The sequence below is a fragment of the Euleptes europaea genome, chromosome 14 (assembly GCF_029931775.1).
Source record: "Euleptes europaea isolate rEulEur1 chromosome 14, rEulEur1.hap1, whole genome shotgun sequence".
NCBI classification, from domain to species: Eukaryota; Metazoa; Chordata; class Lepidosauria; order Squamata; family Sphaerodactylidae; genus Euleptes; species Euleptes europaea.
The window spans coordinates 39,261,415-39,281,556 of record NC_079325.1 but is presented as its reverse complement, the minus strand read 5'-3'; the positions used below and the strand labels follow the sequence as shown (position 1 = coordinate 39,281,556).

The 20,142-nt window shown below is 47.1% G+C and overlaps 1 protein-coding gene across 1 annotated transcript in view; it reads right to left on the bottom strand.

Moving 5' to 3' along the window:
• Positions 1–20,142, bottom strand: part of PNPLA7 (patatin like phospholipase domain containing 7) — a 107,843-nt gene that overhangs the window by 18,068 nt on the left and 69,633 nt on the right. Inside the window, exons 22-26 of the mRNA XM_056860134.1 lie at positions 15,993–16,056; positions 14,128–14,296; positions 10,755–10,937; positions 7,562–7,680; positions 676–832 (exon numbers count right to left, since the gene is read on the bottom strand). Coding sequence (XP_056716112.1) covers positions 676–832; positions 7,562–7,680; positions 10,755–10,937; positions 14,128–14,296; positions 15,993–16,056 — 692 coding nt within the window. The remainder of the gene's footprint in view (positions 1–675; positions 833–7,561; positions 7,681–10,754; positions 10,938–14,127; positions 14,297–15,992; positions 16,057–20,142) is intronic.

The window sequence follows — 20,142 nt, the reverse complement described above, 5'->3', positions numbered from 1 at the left end:
TGTTCAAGCTTCTTTTATAGCCATCCACCACTATATCCTGTGGCGGGGAATTCCACAGCTGTGTTCATTAGCAAGCTAACACAGCAAGAGATGGGTCTCCTTACAGTGCTCCCAAACAAGCCAAATTTGCAGCCGCAAAATGCAAGGAAAAATGAAACTGCACATTTGCTTATATTGCATAGCTGGTGCAGCTAACCCAGAGGGACTACCACCTTTTACAATTTAAGAGCCCACGTACATAAAAATTCAGAGCGAAAGATCCACAAAGGGCCGGTATAGGAAAGCTGGAGCCCGCCAGTGCAAGCAGCCCCAGGGATCAGCCGTTCTGCTGCAGAAAGTTTGGCAAACAGATGCTATCATAAAAACACAAGGTTTCCAATGGATGCACAACGGGGCAGCTGGCGTGCCAAGTGAGAAATAAGAAAGGCTCCCTCGGGGAACTGTCCCTCCGCCACCCCAGGCCTGACCAGAGCCTGCTCTCTGCAGTGAAGCAGAAGCTTATTTAAGGCCTCAATAGCTCTCGCGGCTTAAGAGATTTGGAAAACATGCAAAGGTGTTTTGACGTTCCGGCGGCACTCCTTCCAACTGAGCAAGCAAGCACTGGCGCTCAGCCATCATCTGAACCATGCTCAGGCTCTTTCAGGCCTCTCGCACAGAAATGGAAGCCCCCCTTACCATAGCCCACTGCCTGGCTTTGATCCGCATTTGAGTGTAGCTGCGCTCTTCGGCATACAGGGCACCCATGAAGGCACCGATGGAGGTGCCGCCAATCATGTCGACCGGGATGCCGGCTTCGTTCAGGGCCCTGATAACGCCCACTTGGGAACATCCCCTAGGGCAGTACAAGAGGGGAAAGGGGAGAAGTGGGGGGGGAGAGAAAAGAAAAGCATACTTGAAACAAAGGCATGGTTGATGGAAGGAAAATCCAAACTGCAGCCATCAAAAGCAGCGCAGACTCCTCTGTCGAAAGGGAGAAAGCTCCACACCCCAGCAAGTTTGCACCAAAATTAGGACAGTTCTGCAGCCTGTATATATTATGCAGAGTATATTTGCAGAGGGTTTTTGTGTGTGCATAATTTATTGTCCTGCTGCTGCATTACAAGAAGCAATACAATGGGGCATGGAAGCCCAGCTCACATGGTCACTGGAAACAGGACGTGACAACTCCTCCAGCTTCTGGGATTTCAGCAAGCATTGCCCATAAATTCCCAAGCATATCTTTACATTCACAGGGACTAGAAACTTGCTTTAAAAATGAAAACTCAGATTCACATGAAGCTGGATTCTGCAGCCAACTGCCTGTCTTGCGGCCTTTGCCTGTATATTCCTGTGGCACACACGGAGTCTTGGCTGCAGCTAGTGAGTGGTGAGAGAAAAAAACCCACGGCACAAGATCTGGCTCCGCTTGGCTATCCTATGCCCTCGCGCTGATAATCATCAAGAGAGCTGAACTGCGAGTGAGACTTGTGTTGTCCTGGATTCACTCAAGCCTTGAAGTAAAGTGCCAGAGATTCAGCTTGCCAAGCCTAGACTCTCTCATTCTAAAAATTCCCTCCGCTTTACTCTCAGTGGCAATAGAAACCTGCTGATGGCCCTCTTTATGAAAGATTAGGGTGGAGTTTCCACAGCTCAGAAGAAGAGTTGGTGTTTATATGCCGACTTTCCCTACCACTTAAGGAAGAATCAAACTGGCTTACAATTACCTTCCCTTCCCCTCCCCACAACACACACCCTGTGAGGTAGGTGGGGCTGAAAGAGCTCTAAGAGAGCTGTGACTAGCCCAAGGTCACCCAGCAGGCTTCATATGGAGGAGTGGGGAAACCAACCCGGTTCACCAGATTAGCGTCCGCCGCTCATGTGGAGAAGCAGAGAATCAAACCCGGTTCTCCAGATTACAGTCCACCGCTACAAACCACCACTCTTAGCCACTACACCACACTGGATCTCAAGACTCTTGTCCCAATAGAAAGTTGACCAAGCCCACATTCTTTGTTCTCTCTGTTCCCTGTACCATATCTTCCCCCCTCCCTTACCTTGATGGTTGCTCTGTGAATGTGAAACGCTTGTAATTTGAGCGTGGGAGGGGCTGTAGCTCAGTGGTAGAGCATCTGCTTGGCATGCAGAAGGTCCCAGGTTCAATCCCCAGCATCTCCAGTTAAAGGGACTAGGCAGGTAGGTGATGTGAAAGACCCCTGCCTGAGACCCTGGAGAGCCGCTGCCGGTCTGAGTAGACAATACTGACTTTGATGGACCAAGGGTCTGATTCAATAGAAGGCAGCTTCATGTGTCCAAGAAAGGCCCTGAACTGCATGGGCCAGCCTAGTCTGCTTGTCAAACCTTGGAAGCTAAGCAGGGTGGGCCCTGATTAGTGCCTGGCTGGGAGACCACCAGAGAAGGCTGGGGTTGCTACACAGAGGCAGGCAATGACAAATCACCTCCAATTATCTCTTGCCTTGAAAATCCCTACCGGGTTGCCATAAGTCAGCTGCAACATGATGGTAACCCCCCCCCAAACCCTAAACAAAGGAATGGCTGAAATGTTACTGCAGCAACCCACACTCACACAACACACCCTTTCCTCATGAAACTAGTCGCTCACACACCCATGCAAAGATTACCATCCAAACCAACCTTGGCTACCACAAGCCAGCAGCAATATCTGCATGCCCACAGCATTCTAAAGGGATGGGGAAGAAGCCACCCCCTTCCCCTGCAGGCAATATTGTCTGGGTTCAATGGCAACTAAGCCTCTCAGGGGCCTAGTCCCTTTTTGCCCTGCTGGGGAATTAACCCTCCCTTTGCCATCTCTGAAGGACAATCCTATCTCCCGGCTCACTTTTGTTAAGATCATAAGAAAGGCCATGCTGAATCAGACCAAGGTCCATCAAGTCCAGCAGTCTGTTCACACAGTGACCAACCAGGTGCCTCTGGGAAGCCCACAAGCAAGACAACTGCAGCAGCATTACCCTGCCTGTGCCCCAAAGCACCTAATATAACAGGCATGCTCCTCTGATCCTGGAGAAAATAGGTATGCATCATGACTAGTATCCATTTTTAGTAGTAGCCATTAATACCCCTCTCCTCCATGAACATGCCACTTCCCTCTTAAAGCCTTCCAGGTTGGCAGTCATCACCACATCCTGGGGCAGGGAGTTCCACAATTTAACTATTCTCCCATGTGGGAAAGCTCCTTGCCACTTCTGCTTTTCCCTGACCCACACCAAGGACTCCAGGGCTTGAGCCGGAAACTGCAGCAGCCAAGGCTGACTCCCAGCTTTATGAGCCACCCGAGAACGTGGAGGTCCCTGGAACCTTCTTCAGGCAACTGAACAATCAGCAGGGAGTACAAATACTCCAGACTGGATTGGCCTGGGGTGGGCACATATGTATGTGAGACTCGACTTTCTGTGCTCGCCTGGTTAACGGAACAGGGTCTGAGCTGAGGGAGCAATAACACTCCAGCCGGGGACTATGGTGCCTGTGGCCCCAACAGGTTGATTGGAAAGACCGGTCTCAGCTGAAGCTCTGGCCAAGATGCGTTCAGGTGTCACCGTGCTTTTCATCCCCCTCTCATAGCTGCGTGAACAAAAGAGCCACGCTGCAGTGTGCTTGGATAGCTATAGAAACCCCACCCTCCTTTACCTTGATGGTTGTTCTGTGAATGTGAAACGCTGTAATTTGAGCGTGATATTTGTTGGAACTGTTGCATTTTTTACGCCAAGATGATGGGGAGGTGGAAGGGAGAGGGGAGAGCAGAGTGGAGGGAAGAGGAGAGAAGGGGAGGGGAGGGGGGAGAGAGAGAGGAAGAGCACACACACCTCTGTTCTCTTGTCTGTCATGACAAATTGCAAAAAGATAATTACCATGAAGCGGCTGGTTGGAAGTAAGGGGGGGGGGCACAAGAAAAAATGCTTTGCAACCTAATTGTTACCTGAGATGCCTAGCATATCCCCGTTTCTGGAACACAATGCTGGTTTTGAGCGGAAGAATCTTTGCCTGTCTATGTGCCTCTGGCTATGTTTCAAGGAGAGAGCCTGCACAAAGCAACCACTCACCATTAATGCTAAGTGGCTGCCATAAACCAAAAGGCAAAAACTTCCTCTTGGGCCGATTAAAAAAAATGGGAGAGGGCCTATCCCAGGGAATATCAGTCTCCCTCATCCTTCCCTGGCAGTAGTGACTGATGTCAAATCTTAACATAGTGCAGACTCCTGAGTTTTGAGCATTCCGAAATAAAGGAAGCAACAGTGAAGGCTGCGCTCATGCTGAAGTTCCTCGGAAGCACAGACCGTGCTATCGACTGCTGAATGCAGCTTCCTGAGAAACTCCCCTTCAGATTATAGAAGAAAAGAAAGCCCCACATAATTGTGCTTGGAAGTGCATATGTGTAATGCCTGGAGGAATCACAGAAGCCAATAGGGCTGCCAACCTCCAGGTGGTGGCTGGAGATCTCCTGGGATTACAACGGAACTCCAGGTGACAGCTATCTGAAAAAAATGGATGCTTTGGAAGGTGGACTCTATGGCATTATACCCCATTGAGGTCCATCCCTCCCTTCCCCAAACCCTTCGCTCCCCAGACTCCATCCTCAAAATCTCCAGGGATTTCCAAGACCGAAGCTGGCAACCCTAGAAACCAAAGATCTCCAGAGGTCTGAAGTGGGACTTTGGCACACAGTTAGAAAACCAGGAAATTATGGAAAATATTTTTAAATTATGGAATAAATTACAAAAAAAGGGAAATTAAGGCAAATGTACCCAATTTCTACACGCCACAAAATTCTGCTCTTTATGATGCATTAGTTTAATTTTAAAAATAGGGCAGAGTATACAAAGTCCTGTGGAAACCATCTGCACAATTTGCTTTCTAGAAAAAGAAAACCACAATGTCTGAATAAGAACCTTATACAACGTATTATTATTACTACAATACTAGTAATAAAATATTATACACTATGTATAATGTCCTGATTGCTTAAGCATTTAGAACTGAATGCCCTTCCTTCCCCCATTTACCCTTTTTGGGGCAGGGGACTGTTTTCACATTGTAAAGCTATATAAATTTGATTTATCTATTGTCCACAGCGCACAACATAAACGGGAGAAAATGGGAAAAGAAAAGCACGTGAGGAGCACACAATGAAAATGTCAACAATAGGGGCAACGAAGGGTAATAACAGATGAATGGGAGAAAAATGGGCTCAAAGCTTTGTTTCTGTTAAGGAGCACTAAGAGGTTACGGTTGAAGTTCCTATTAGTTATTTTGGTGCGCCGAGTGAATTCCATGGCTCCATTTTGTCCCCTTTTCTCTGATTATTTGTGCCACAGAACTTCTGTTCCTCTGGCCTTTTGCTTCTCTTTTTAGTATTTGGGGGGGGGGGTTTCCCCTGAAAACATGTCTTTGAATCTTTTACTTTGTTCTAGGATAAACACATTTCATATATGCTTGAATGAACAGTGTAGCCGTGCACTGTTCTCTGAGGGGAGGTGTGAGCACGTGGTGGGTAGGAGGGGAAGATGGCAAGCCTGAAACACTGCCCTCAGAGATCAGCAGCTGCTCCTCAGGCTGCATAGCCTACGGGCTTACGTGTGTCCCAGCACGGCGTTGAGAGATACATAAATAAATAAGTAAAACACAGGCAGTAAATAACCTCTTGGGCATGGAGAAGTGAGGGGAGTGAAGTGTCACGCTGGTGAGCGGATGGATGAAATTTGGCAGGGACATTCAGTGGTAGAGAATCTTACGAGCTCCACCAGACTTTTGGCTATGCGGTCTCTGGCGTGACCTACCTCACAGGATCGCTGCGAGAACATACAAGATTGAAGAGTAAAGCAAAAGCTCTAGGAGACGGAATAAGTGGTGCCTGGGGAAGGTCTTTCAGAATTACAGACAATCACCATCCCTGTGGGGCTTGTAATTCTCAAGTTCTCCTGGGTGGTTTCAGGGCTTCTTCCCCCCTCAATCCAGTTCCCCCCACCTACTCCGAGGAGCTGCTCGCTTTCTCCCCTTATCAGCTTCAAGCAAAAGGAGAGCAAGTGTGGTATTTAGAATGTTAACAAAAGGAGGGGAGGCATTAAACTCCCTTGGGCTGGAACAAAGTGTGGGCGAATTCACTTATGGCATTTCTCCCAAACCCCGGAACAATCATGGAGGGGCTGGCAGCCAAGCATCAGGGAACTAATTACCCATGCAAAAGTACAGGAGACAAGAAAATTCCAAGGTTCATTGCTATGACGCTTTACGCGGCCACTCTTCCCTCCGCCCCCCCACCTCTGCAAATGCAGTGAGTCCAAGGACAAAAAGGGGTGACATTTACAAGCACTCAGAACAGACCCAGAGCCCTTAAACGATTCTGAACTTGAACAATTACCAAGGATCTAAGAAGGAAAAATGTCACCTCGGTAGTGATCAAAAGGCTGGAAAAGAAGAAGGCTGGAGAACACAGAGCAAGTACTTTCCAGAAATGCAAGTGTTGGGAATTTGCCCTCATGCTTCCTCTCGAAGAAAGCTGCCTGAAATGTTTTTGGGTGCTCGGCATTTGCAGACAGATACACAGCTGGGATACTTAGTAGTATCACCGAGATACATTTGAGGCTCAGCTCTTGCCTTGTCCAATGCAATCTCCTCCCTTTCGGTCTTCCGTTGCCATATGTATTGGCCCTCTCGCTTCTATCTGCCATTTGCCTCCCGTTATCCTACGTGACACCCCTCCTTGAATCCCTATGCCGGCTTCCCATCTGCTACCAGATTCTGCAAAAATTCCACATCCTTATTGTCAGGACTCTCTGTGGTCTTCTGTTTTTGATACATCTCTACCAGGGAACTGTGATTCTTCAGCTTCATCACCCTCAACCATCCAAGGTTCTCCTGCCCCCTCAAATGATTCCACTCTTCCTGTTTGCTCTTTGCACCTGCAGCTGTCTCTCAACAGTTTGATACCATAGAATCATAGAGTTGGAAGGGACCACCAGGGTCATATAATCCAACCCCCTGCACAATGCAGGAAATTCACAACTACCTCCCCCCCACACACCCCCAGTGCCCAGAAGATGGCCAAGATGCCCTCCCTCTCATGAACTGCCTAAGTTCATAGAATCAGCATTGCTGACAGATGGCCATCTAGCCTCTGCTTAAAAACCTCCAGGGAAGGAGAGCTAACCATCTCCCAAGGAAGCCTGTTCCACTAAGGAACCGCTCTGTTAGAAAATTCTTCCTAATGTCTAGATGGAAACTCTTCTGATTTAATTTTAACCCATTGGTTCTGGTCTGACCTTCTGGGGCAACAGAAAACAACTCGGCACCATCTATACAATGCTTCCTTCAAATCCCTCCTCTAAACCTACCTTTTCCATGAAGCCCTTGCCATGACCCCTTAGCGCTCCTTCCCTACTGAGGTGAAGCCTAAGGACATGTTACTGGAACGAAAACAGATTCTTCTTCTGTGGCTCTCTACCTCCCTCCCACCCTGGTAGTTTTCCTTGTGTCAAATTTTAGATTCGGGTAGCACCTGGTATGCGCAAGCTGTAAACGTCTGTATGCCTAAGGATATGGCTGATCTTACCGTGCACCACCTCCTCCAAGCACTAAAGCGATAGCATTCCCAGTCAAGATACGGGCCAGCCGGGAGAAGTCAGAGTGTCTTTCCGGAGGCTTCTGAAACACACGCTCATACATTTCTTTCTGTGGATGAGAAAGGAGGAGACCCCTTCATGACTGGTCAGGGTGAACATTGTGGCCACATCAGGAGGGAAATGTCTATACTGTAAGGCACCAGAGCCCCCAAGCCTCCTGGGCATAAGCAATTTACTGCACAGACCCTGCTGCAAGGTAGGACCCGAGCCTGTCCCGTCCAGATGTCAACCAGGTTGTGCGAAAGAGGGGAACAGCTTCCACTTTGCTGGTTAAGTCAGTGGGGCCCACCATTCTGTTTACCGACAATGGCCACAAAATGCTTCAGGAAGATTCAAAATCAAACCACAATGAAAACACCCATTCCGCCTTAACTCCCAAAGTCTGGCAGCCAGAGGTACACCCTCTCTGAGTATACGATGATGGTATTTTTGGCTATCCTGACTCCGCTTCTCCCAGACCTCTCCTTTTCAAAGTCATTTATGCTTTCAGCTGCCCCATAAACTGACTGCAGGCAGGGCAATGCAGCTGTCTCTCTTCATTAATCTTAAAAGCCTGATGATTATTAGTTTCCCTCCTCGGCTCTGCAGTGTTTTGGTCTGAGAAACTGTGAGAGATTCCCCCCACCCCATCCCTAGTTCATTCTCTCTATAATGCAGTTTCAGCTGCCTTTCCCCTCTTTGAACCAGGACGAGTTCAACTTTTTCATTTGGTCACCGTCCAGATATATGTTGAATAATTCACACAGCCAGCCCAATAAGTGACTGTCGCGTGAAATCCAGTCATGAGATTCCATCTTTGCTTTGCAGCATGAAACATAAGAACATAAGAAAGGCCCTGCTGGATCAGACCAAGGCCCATCAAGTCCAGCAGTCTGTTCACACAGTGGCCAACCAGGTGCCTCTAGGAAGCCACTAACAAGACGAGTGCAGCAGCACCATCCTGCCTGTGTTCCACCGCACCCAAAATAATAGGCATGCTCCTCTGATTCTAGAGAGAATAGGTATGCAGCATGACTAGTATCCATTCTAACTAAGAGCCATGAATACCCCTCTCCTCCATGAATATGTCCACTCCCTTCTTAAAGCCCTCCAAGCTGGCAGCCATCACCACATCCTGGGGCAGGGAGTTCCACAATTTAACTATGCGTTGTGTGAAAAAATACTTCCTTCTATCTGTTTTGAATCTCTCACCCTCCAGCTTTAGCAGATGACCCCGTGTTCTAGTATTATGGGAGAGGGAGAAAAACTTCTCCCTGTCCACTCTCTCCAAACCATGCATAATTTTATAGACCTCTATCATGTCTCCCCTCAGCCGCCTTCTTTCCAAGCTAAACAGCCCTAAGCGTCTTAACCGCTCCCCATAGGACAGTTGCTCTAGTCCCCTAATCATTTTGGTTGCTCTTTTCTGCACCTTCTCAAGCTCTGTAATATCCTTTTTTAGGTGTGGTGACCAGAACTGTACACAGTATTCCAAGTGTGGTCTCACCATAGATTTGTACAAGGGCAGTATGATATCAGCAGTTTTATTCTCTATTCCTCGTCTAATTATGGCCAGCATGGAATTTGCCTTTTTTACAGCAGCCGCACACTGAGTTGACATCTTCATTGAGCTATCCACTACCACCCCAAGATCCCTTTCTTGGTCTGTTGCTGCCAGCACAGATCCCATCAGTGTATATGTGAAGTTGGGATTTTTTGTCCCAATATGCATCACTTTACACTTACTCACATTGAATCTCATTTGCCATTTTAATGCCCATTCTTCCAGTGTGCAGAGATCCTTCTGGAGCTCTTCACAGTCCGATTTTGTTTTAACCACCCTAAATAATTTGGTGTCATCTGCAAACTTGGCTACTTCACTGTTTAACCCCAACTCCAGGTCATTGATGAACAGGTTGAAAAGCTCCGGTCCCAACACAGATCCCTGAGGCACCCCACTGCTCACATCCCGCCACTGTGAGAACTTTACATACGTAACTTCAGTAATTCTTAAAACAACTCTGTAGGTTAGGCCGGTACCAAGCTTCTGAAGTTGCTGCCGAGACCTGTGGCCCACCAATCAAATGCAACTGATCAGTTTATGTATGAGCATATTTGTATATCTGACGCTGCCTTCTGCCAAATAAGATCACTGGTTCATCTAGCTTCATCTTGTCTATTTGACTGGCAGCTGATCTTGAGCAGGAAAAACATTTCCCAACACTTGCTAACTGGGAATGATTGAACTTAGGAGCTTCTAGATGCAAAGAATCTGTTCTACCACCTCCATTGTATTATTAACCCCATATCTCAACTGAATACTGGACTGGCTAAGGCAACCTAGCAAGCTTATAGTAGAAGTGAGATTTGGGAGTGCGGCCCCCACTCACAGCCACTACACACCAGTTCTTGCTGTTTCCTGACTTCCTTCCACTCTTTGCTCTCCCTCCAAGTTCCAGTAAGTAATAAGAAATCAGAGCAAGTATTTTGAAAGCCATTCTGATCGTTTAAAAACAATCGTATAGCTGTTATGGTCAGACTGGCCAGCCAGGATGCAAAAGGGTACTTGTGTATATTCAGAAAAGGGTAGACAGTTTCTGAGAATGTAAGAGGGACAGAAAACAGCACAGGAGAACAGGGGAGTTGAGGTTTGTCCTTTAGCATGGCGTAATCTTCTATGACATAATGAAAGCCACCCTAGGGTGGGGAAGAAAGGAGAAGAAAACAACATTCCCCCAAGGAAGGAAAACCCAGGTGCACAAACAGTCTCTCATGCAACTGCCATAAGCTCCAGGGAAGCTGAACTGCAACCCAGGGCTTTGTACTGTTGCCTGCATTGATGAGCCATGAGAAGGCAGAAATTGACTGTAGAAGACAGAGAGAAGGGAGGGACAAAACTGTGTAATTACACAGACTGATCTGACCATTTCTGCTGACCTCACTGCACCTGGGGGTGACTGGAACACCTGAAAAGACCTTTAACCCAACCCCTAAAATGGCACTGCAAAAACCCATAGAGATAGCGCTCTGTTTTGATTGTCAACAGTGGCTATTCTGCAGAGAAAACTGCCAACTCACCCAGCTGCATTAGGACAACACCCTAGACTGTACCTCCTCCACTTCACCCCCTAAAAAATTTCTTACCAGCTTAGGCAAACTCCGCCGGGAGAAGACACGGCGGGGGCAGCGGAGGTGAAGGTGGGCTGAACACCAGCTCCGCATGTTGAGCCATTCTACGGTTCGAGAAGGAAGGGGACCATCCTCTCTGTGCAACAGGATCAGCTGCTTCTGGGCTCTGACGGCTGTATTCTCCAGCATCCTCTCCAGCTAAGAGAAGAAGAGTTGTTGTTGCTTTTTAAACTTAGCTAGATTCATATACTACTGTACCACAATGCTTTGAAAAGGCTTCAAGGTACATAAAACTTATTAGCACAAACTTTATAAAAAAAACAACTAATAAAAATAATAGAAAAATATCCAAAGATAGACCATGGTTAAAAGGGAGATTTGAACTAGGAACTTCTCTGTTCACAGCTCAGTGATAGTCATGCAAATTAACTTAATTTGCATTAATATGTGTGGGCTGTAGACTGTAGATTATCTTGGTGCACAATCTGGGCTACTTCTATGTGGAATTTCAATTTTTGATGTTTCCCCCCCCCCCAACACAGATGACACATAGCCCTTTCCAAAGTATTTTCAAAATAACGTCTTAAAGTAGAAATACGGAGATCAAAGTCTTAAAAAATACATACAGCCTGATTGGGAAGAGTGCTGAATTTGCATGGCCATGATCTGAGGGGCACTTAAAAACAAAGTGACCTTTGATCTTGTCCCAGCAAGTTAAACACAGGACATTAAATCCACTGTTATGATTAGATAACTGATTCACTGTGGTTCATTAACACTGGGCTACTTTTGTGGTCAGCTGTGGGGGTTTAGCAGGGTAGATGGAAATATGTCTGGAGCTGGACCCACTACTCCTTGTCACTCCCTAGGATTGCCCCTGCCTCCCATCCAGCCTTACAAAGAGGTTTTGATGTTCTCCAAAGCTTGCTCACTTCCTTGCTACATTCTTGTTGGTTTTAACACCACTATCAGCCTACTGCCCTGACCTGGATGGCCCAGGCTAGCCTGATCTTGTCAGATCTCAGAAGCTAAGCAGGGTCAGCCCTGGTTAGTATTTGGATGGGAGACCACCAAGGAATACCAGGGTTGCTGTGCAGGGGAAGGCACTGGCAAACCACCTCTGTTAGTCTCTTGCCATGAAAACCCCAAAAGGGGTCGCCATAAGTCAGCTGTGACTTGACGGCACTTTACACACACACACACACACATCAGCCTACTGCTGTGGTTCTCAAATTCTTTGAAATGGGACCCACTTCTAGTCTTACTGATCTGCAGACTGCCACATAAGCGACTACTGCAGTTTCTGAGGACCCATTTATCCCCAGGAAAATTTGTCAGGGAACTCACTGGGTTACAAAAAGAGGGGGACCTAGTGGAACTCACCACCCCACTTAAGTAAATGTAAACAGCTTTAAGTTTATGAACTGCATGGTTGGATACAGACCACCTGTGAAAGCTGTGATTCATTTTCAGGTGTAAGCCCACAGTTTAAGGTGCACTGGCCTAATGATATCTTGCAATCTGATGCATTTTGTAATTGAATTATTCCCCCCCTTCCCTCCAAACTATGCCGCACCACTGATGGGTCAGCCCATCACTCTACGCTTTGTCACTCTACGCTTTGTGAGTCCCATGGTCAGACAGCTGCATTGCGCTACAATGCACAGGTGTGTGCTTCACCATATGGACGTGCACCAAAATGCACACACAACAAAAATGCCGGCTACCCTAAGAACTGGGTTATGAGCCAGTTTCTCCATGCTCTGTCAGAGTCATAACAGAAGGCAAAGCAAGCAAAGAACCTTGAACATACATGAGCACGATGAATTGACCGTACACTGAAGCAGACCACTTGTCTATCAAGGCCAGTATTCTCTGATTAGCAGTGGCTCTCCAGGGTCTCAGGATGTCTTTCTTTCTCTGCTACCCAATCCTTTTAACCGGAGATGCTGAGGATTGAATGTGGAACATTCTGCATGCAAAGCAAGTGCTTCACCACTGAGACACAGCTCCCCCCTCCTTTAATGTAATGTTACTTTTGTAACATCAGACCTCTAAATCAAACACAAAGCAGCTTAAAAGGCCCACTTTCCACTCCAGAAAATCATGCGCTTGCATTTTAATCTGGAGCAGCAGCTACAGCCCAAGAGCCGGTAAGCTTGGCAAACAAAGTTTCTTGCTTGCAGAGGGACGGCTATCATGAACGGCAGCCTACAAAACAGAAAGCTGCTCTATTTTTGTTTCTTTGAAGTTGTCCCGGTCCAATTTCCACACTGTGAGTTATCAACCACAGTTGGTTATCAACCACAGGAAGACTGAAATTTTGATATATTCTCTACAGTCTGTATTGGACAAACTACAGGACTGCAAAATTAAAAAGGTAAAGGTCCCCTGTGCAAGCACCGGGTCATTCCTGACCCATGGGGTGACGTCACATCCCAGTGTTTCCTAGGCAGACTTTGTTTACGGGGTGGTTTGCCAGTGCCTTCCCCAGTCATCTCCCCTTTACCTCCAGCAAGCTGGGTACTCATTTGACCGATCTCAGAAGGGTGGAAGGCTGAGTCAACCTTGAGAAGGCTACCTGAAACCAACTTCCGTAGGGATCGAAATCAGGTCGTGAGCAGAGCTTGGACTGTAGTACTGCAGCTTAACACTCTGCGCCATGGGGCTCTGCAAAATTACGAGGATGCTTTTTCATCGTATTTGCCGTTTTTAGCCATGGGCAAGTCCTTCTCAGCCTCACTTTTCCGTCTTTAAAATGGGATAAAAAGCAGGATGCTATGGAGGACTGTTGCAAGGGCAAATGTAACCAAGACCATAAAGGATTCTGGAAGTTAAGAGACTAACTGAAATGGTAACATTTGTGGCAAGAATTTTGGTTGAGAGTGAAAAGGATAAGCCCCCTCCAACCCCCCCGGAGGAGGGGACAGGAGAGTCATGAGGCCCTGCAAGAGGGCTGCAAACCCCACCCTGCCCTAATCCCTTTGAACTGAAGCTGCTTATCGTCATTCATTTTAACCCATAAGGACCCGAAACTTGCTCTTTTTAAAAACAATTAAGATGCATTACAGATTTGTACAGCCTCCTAAAGAAAACAAAGTCTACCAACAAGAATGGTAGCTGGAACCCAGTTTCTCAAGAGGAGCTTTCTGCTTAAAGCCATTTTTGGAAATCCCAGCTTCTTAGCAGGTTCATGCATATGTGAGTTACAACTACACAGTAGTAAACGGATGCACACGTTCAGAGGTTCTCTCTTTATTATTCCGAAGGTTGACCCCAAAGATGGTTTAACTCGGGCCATAAGGAAACTCCAACAAAGATCCACACCTCCTGAGGCACCGAAGGCCAGGTGTCTTTGCCCCCCCCCCCCAATTCTGGAATGGCCCACCTCTCCGACAGTGGGCTCTTGTTCTCCCAGGCCCACGATCAAAATGCAGTCAGCCTGCCGGATGCAGCGCTGGGTCCACGGGGTGAGGGTGCTGTCGGACTGGTAGAGCACTATGCGATGCATGTCCTCCTGTTGCCCCAGCCAGCTGGACAGCCGGTACTCGTGGATGCTGAGTCAGGAAGAAGTGGGGTGGGGAAGAGAAATGACACAAAAGCAAACAGTGAGGGGCTTTCCACACTATAAAAGATTGGTATTCATTGGGCGGGTCCCAACCAACAACACGGAGCAGGGGAAAACATACGATGCCATGATATCAGGACACATGATAACTTCAATTAGATATGATGTGTGGGGCGGGGAGACTAGAGGGATAGTTGCCATTCACAGTAGTAGCTGCCACTCATGAACGCATGAAGCTGCCTTATACTGAATCAGACACTTGGTCCATCAAAGTCAGTATTGTCTACTCAGACCAGCAGCGGCTCTCCAGGGTCTCAGGCAGAGGTCTTTCACATCACCTACTTGCCTAGTCCCTTTAACTGGAGATGCTGGGGATTGAACCTGGGACCTTCTCATTTAGGGTAACATCTGCTTTGGCCTTTAGAAACTCAAGAGCAAAATGGATAGAGGAAGAAAACTATATGGCCTAATACTGCTTATTTCTATGTTTCTCTGGTTTGCTACACTATGAATGCTTAAGACTTCGTCAGTGAGCAAAAAAGATCTTGGATCTATATGGGCTAATAATGAAGAATTCAATGCACCAGGAGGCTCTTCTGCCCAAGCCCTAATAGGAGCAGCACAAGAGCACCTCCATGCACGGGGACTTCCTGATGGGAGGTTCCCCAAATGTCTCACACTCAATCTGAGGATCCTCCCCCACACTTATCTGTTCACAGCTTACTCCTTCAACAGAGACCCCCCCCTCCCAGGTTCACTGGCTGTTTGTTTCTGCTTTTTGTTAATGAAGAGCCCCACATCAGACATGCAGGATGTGCGGCTGCCAGCCACTAATCAGACATTTCATGACAACTTTTGAAAACTAGGCAAAAACATCCACTTGTTCAAAAAGCAGGGCTAATTAACCTGACAGCTGCCTGATAGGCAAGGACTTGACAAGTAAAAAAAAAATGAGCCGACGGGAAATTAAGTTTTTGCTCAGCTTAATGGCAGTTTAAAATATGTCCAATTTTCCCCTCTTGATTGGCGAATCATAAACCCATAATGACTGAATTATCTTTAATTTATCCCACTCTGAGTCCCAATCTGTTTCCAAGAAGCTCAGAGTTGTGCGGGGTGGGGGGAGGAAGAAGTGCATCCTAGTGAATCCTCACAACAATCCTGCAAATTTGGTAGAACTGAGAGGGCTTCGCCCAAGCAGGAATTTGAACCCAGATTCCGACCAGCCTGTGTCCAAAATTGCACCTGCTAGAATGCACCTATCACTCCACCCTTCCATCTTCTTAAAGGTAAAGGTCCCCTGTGCAAGCACTGGGTCATTCCTGACCTATGGGGTGACGTCACATCCTGACGTTTCCTAGGCAGACTTTGTTTACGGGGTGCCTTCCCCAGTCATCTTCCTTTACCCCCAGCAAGCAAGCTGGGTACTCATTTTATCGACCTCAGAAGGATGGAAGGTTGAGTCAACCTTGAGCCTGCTACCTGAAACCGACTTCCGTCGGGATTGAACTCAGGTCGTGAGCAGAGCTTGGACTGCAGTACTGCAGTTTACTACTCTGCGCCACGGGGCTCCTATCCCTCTTCTTAAGCAACCCAATATGTGATGCTCTGAGCTTCTTGAAAAAACAGTGGAGCAGAAGTTTAAAACACTGCAATGTGTTCAGTGGACACCAGGGACTGGTTACCTGTCCAGTGCTGCAGAGCCGAGCTGCTGCTTGATGTTGTCACTGGTAAGCAGCAGAGCAGGACCTAGAAGGACAGATCATTGGTAACCCATTAAGCAGGGGTATGCATTTTCTGTCATCCTACTGCAAGACGTCTGGAACTGGGTATCCCAAGACACCTTGCAAACAAATCCGAAGTGGCTGGAACTCATCGACGACAATGGGGAAAGATCATGAAAATTTCGGTCTTCGTGGTGGTACCTGAGCACAGAATTTGGCTGCAAGAAGGTGTCATTACTGTAGCTCGGTGGCAGGGCACACACTTTGTGCGCTGAAAATGCCAGGTTCAGTGCTTGGATTGTAGGGAGAAGGACTGAAAAAGACTACCTCAGGCAGCCACTGGCAGTCAGAACAAAGGTCCATCTAACCCAATCATCTACCAGTGTCTAGTCATATGGACTTAGAGAGGGCCCACAACTCAGCGGCAGAGGATATGTTTTGCACAACTAAAGTGAAAATTAAATTCCTGGTACTTCCAGTTAAATAATTTCAGGTAGATGGGCTGGGAAGATGTCCACTGGAGTAGACAGTACTGAGCAGCTTCATATGTTCAACAAACCTTCATGACGAAGCAGCTAAAAATGCAAGAACATGAGAGGATGAGGAGGGCAGGGGTCCGCAACCTATAGATCTGAAGGGGCTCAGCACAGAAACAAATATAGATCTTTTAAAAAGGAAAATGAAGTCTTGAAGTTAAGGTATATGGGAAGGGTAAGTAGTCATGCTAAGTCGTATATTTCAGTTATGCAAATTGCCTTTCTTACACTGTTGATTTCACATGAACATACATGGACACATGAAGCTGCCTTCTACTGAACCAGACCCTTAGTCCATCAAAGTCAGTACTCAGACAGGCAGTGGCTCTCCAGGGTTTCAGGTAGAGGTCTTTCACATCACCTACTTGCCTAGTCCCTTTAACTGGAGATGCCGGGCATTGAACCTGGGACCTTCTGCATGTCAAGCAGATGCTTTACCACTGAGCCACGGCCCCTCCCCTTTCATGCTCTGACTTCTGGACATAGTTTGCCCCTTACTTCTGAATGGTTGTTGACCCCTGATTTAGGGCACAGGGATGCCATGTTTGGGGGGGGGGGAGAACCATCAATCTGGTTTACAAATGTCCAGGTAGGTCACCTGGAAGAGATTTCTACTCACCCCCAAGTGACCAGGAGAGAATCTATTTACATGCTTACCTTTTAACTTGTACTTACAAGCTGACAAATCTGGAATTAAGTATAAAAATAACCCAATTTGCACCATCTTTTATTTGGTTCACAGCTATTCAAGAAACAGATTTTGGATACCCACCCCCTCTTAGCGTGGTTCATTCAAAACCCCTGAAGCTGCTTGCTGGCAGTAGCCATCCTTTGCCCCTGTTTATATGTGCTGCTATAAATGTCACAAAGAGTGAAAGTTTCCCCTTCAGAATAATCGCAGCTCTAAGGCACATCAAATGGAAGGGTGTGTGTGGGGAAGAGGAGACCCACCAGGGATTAACATCACGCTAGAGAGAAAGGTCATCAGCAGTATTGACAGAAGTGCTGGTGTTTAGCAAAACATGAAACATAAATGCTGCCCGAATGGCAGCTGACTGACAAAATACCTCATTTTCCTATTAACAAAAAAAGGAGGCCGCGAATTAAAGTCACCAGCTGCTCAGCGCTTGAGTGCGCGCACCCGGCCAAAGAGGGAGGACGGGACCCAGGGCAGAGGCGCTGGATGCAACACCAGTGCTTTAGGACAACACAGTCCTTTTTTTTTTTAAAGGAAAATAGTATTGTTTGGGGGGCCACATTGTGGGCTTTCTTTTTGGGAAAATAAAATTTAAAAGGTTGCAGAGTTCAGATAAAAAGATTTTTGACTTTAAAATGTAAGCCACGCTGTTAACTGGCAGTAGATTTTAGAAAAATCTATTTTAAATGTGTTCTTACAAATCCTTACCTGGTAATGTGGTTACCTACAACAATAGCATCAGAAGAAGAAGAAGAATTGGTTTTTATATGCCCACTTTCTCTACCACTTAAGGAAGAATCAGCTTACAATCACCTTCCCTTCCCCTCCCCCCAACAGACACTCTGTGAGGTAGGTGGGGCTGAGAGAGCTCTAAGAGAGCTGTGACTAGCCCAAGGTCACCCAGCTGGCTTCACATGGAGGAGTGGGGAACAAATCCAGTTCACCAGATTAGCCTCCGCCGCTCATGTGGAGGAGTGGGGAATCAAACCCGGTTCTCCAGATCAGAGCCCACCGCTCCAAACCACCGCTCTTAACCACTATACCACGCAGGCTCTCGTAATAATGGGACTTGATATAGCATAGTAATTCAGAGAAAGCACTGTGATCTCAGAGGTCAACAATTCAAATCTCTCTGCTGCTACATATTCACTAGGTGGCGTTAGCCAAGCGACTCATTGAGTTTTGCCCCACCCCACCCCACCCATATCTGAAACATAACACTGGACTTGCCTTACAAGGCACTTTGCATTACATTGTCTTACCATAACTCTTACAGCAGCCCTGTAAGGTAGGCCAGTATTATCATTCTCACATTGTCAGATGGGGGGTATGAATGAGGCTGAGACAGATTGGCTTTGCCTAAGGCTACCAAGTGAGTTCACAGAAGTGGGGAGGGTTGAGCCAGGGATTTTCTGGGTCATAGCTCAGCCTCTTAGCCACTATACTACAACCAGTTTTCTAGAGCATGGGCCTTCCTAGAAAAGACATTCTTCCTCACCTCCTGCAGACAAAACACCTTCTCTAAGATGCTACTTGCTCACACACATGGATGCATCCTCCATGATGGAAAGAATGCCTTTCCCCCCATCTTTGGAATTACTGTGTTATGTATATGCAGATACAAAGAACTTCTTTAAATCATTCAACAGCCTCAAAAATAAACTAACTTCTTGGTACAGAACATTGTACTGAATAGGCAAGTGAGCCCTGTAAGTCACCTTACCCCCAAAAAAGGGATGACTTGGCACGATCCATTTGCAGCAACATATTTAGGACACCATTAAGCATTTGGGGGGGGGGGAGCCTGGGGGTGATTTGACAGGATCCAGGGCCAGCAGAAACAAAATGGCAAGATAGATTCTGCCTGGGGTGTCAGAATTCAAGAGTTACTTCTCTGCCTTGAAAAACCCTTGCAGGAGGAACCCAACTGCTTCCCCTTCCAAGACTGAAGCTAATCGCAGGAATGCTTCACAAGATTGAAGAGGCTGCACAAATTTAACTTTCATTTAAGGCAGTTGATGCAGTCCTAAGAGGACTTTGCAACTATAGCAAGTTAGTTCATTTCAGCTCCTTCAACATGCTTTTGGCTGCCACCGAAACGAGATAATTCGGAGGATTTGCCAAACTGGTTCTGCTTCACGACCCACCTAGTCCAGCACTCTGTTTCCAACAGTCACAAGCCAGACGCTTCTGGGAAGGGTATGAAAAATCCCTCCTTTCAATCCCTTGTGGAGATTCCATGCAACCATAATGGCTAGCAACTGTCAACAGGTCTATCATCCAGGGCACCCAATTGAAGAGATGCTAGGGGACCAGGGGAGAAATGCTTCCAGTCGCAGCAGGCTCTAGATCTGGCAACAAAACTTGGGAATGAAAATGGAGGTAGAAATATGTGGCCTTTAACTACCTGTATAACCCCCACACACAAATCCTACTCACTCTCTCCTCAGACCCCTTTCTCAGTGCAATTTTTTTTTTCAGATGGGGAGGCTGTCTTTGTGGGTTAGGAAAAGAGGGGCCACTTTGTTACCATACTGCTGTGGTTTTTAAATTTGCCTCCAGGGTAATGGTTTGCTCTGCTGCGGACACCAGTGAATTGCAAAGTTCCTAGGACATGCAGTGGCCAGGCCTCTGGCGCTTCATCGCACATGCGCACACACGTGCCCACACACTGTTGTCTCCTACAGATGCAGTAGGTGGCCAAAATGTCCATCATGGAAGCCTCTCTGTGGTTACTGATGTAACCTCTCTCCCCTCAACCCCTTCGAATCCCTCCTAGGAACCCCACCTTCTCTGTGGCCTTTGCTGCAATTACTCCCCAATCACCACTCCAACTAAGTATATCAATATTGATCTTCTCACTGAGAAATCTTCAATA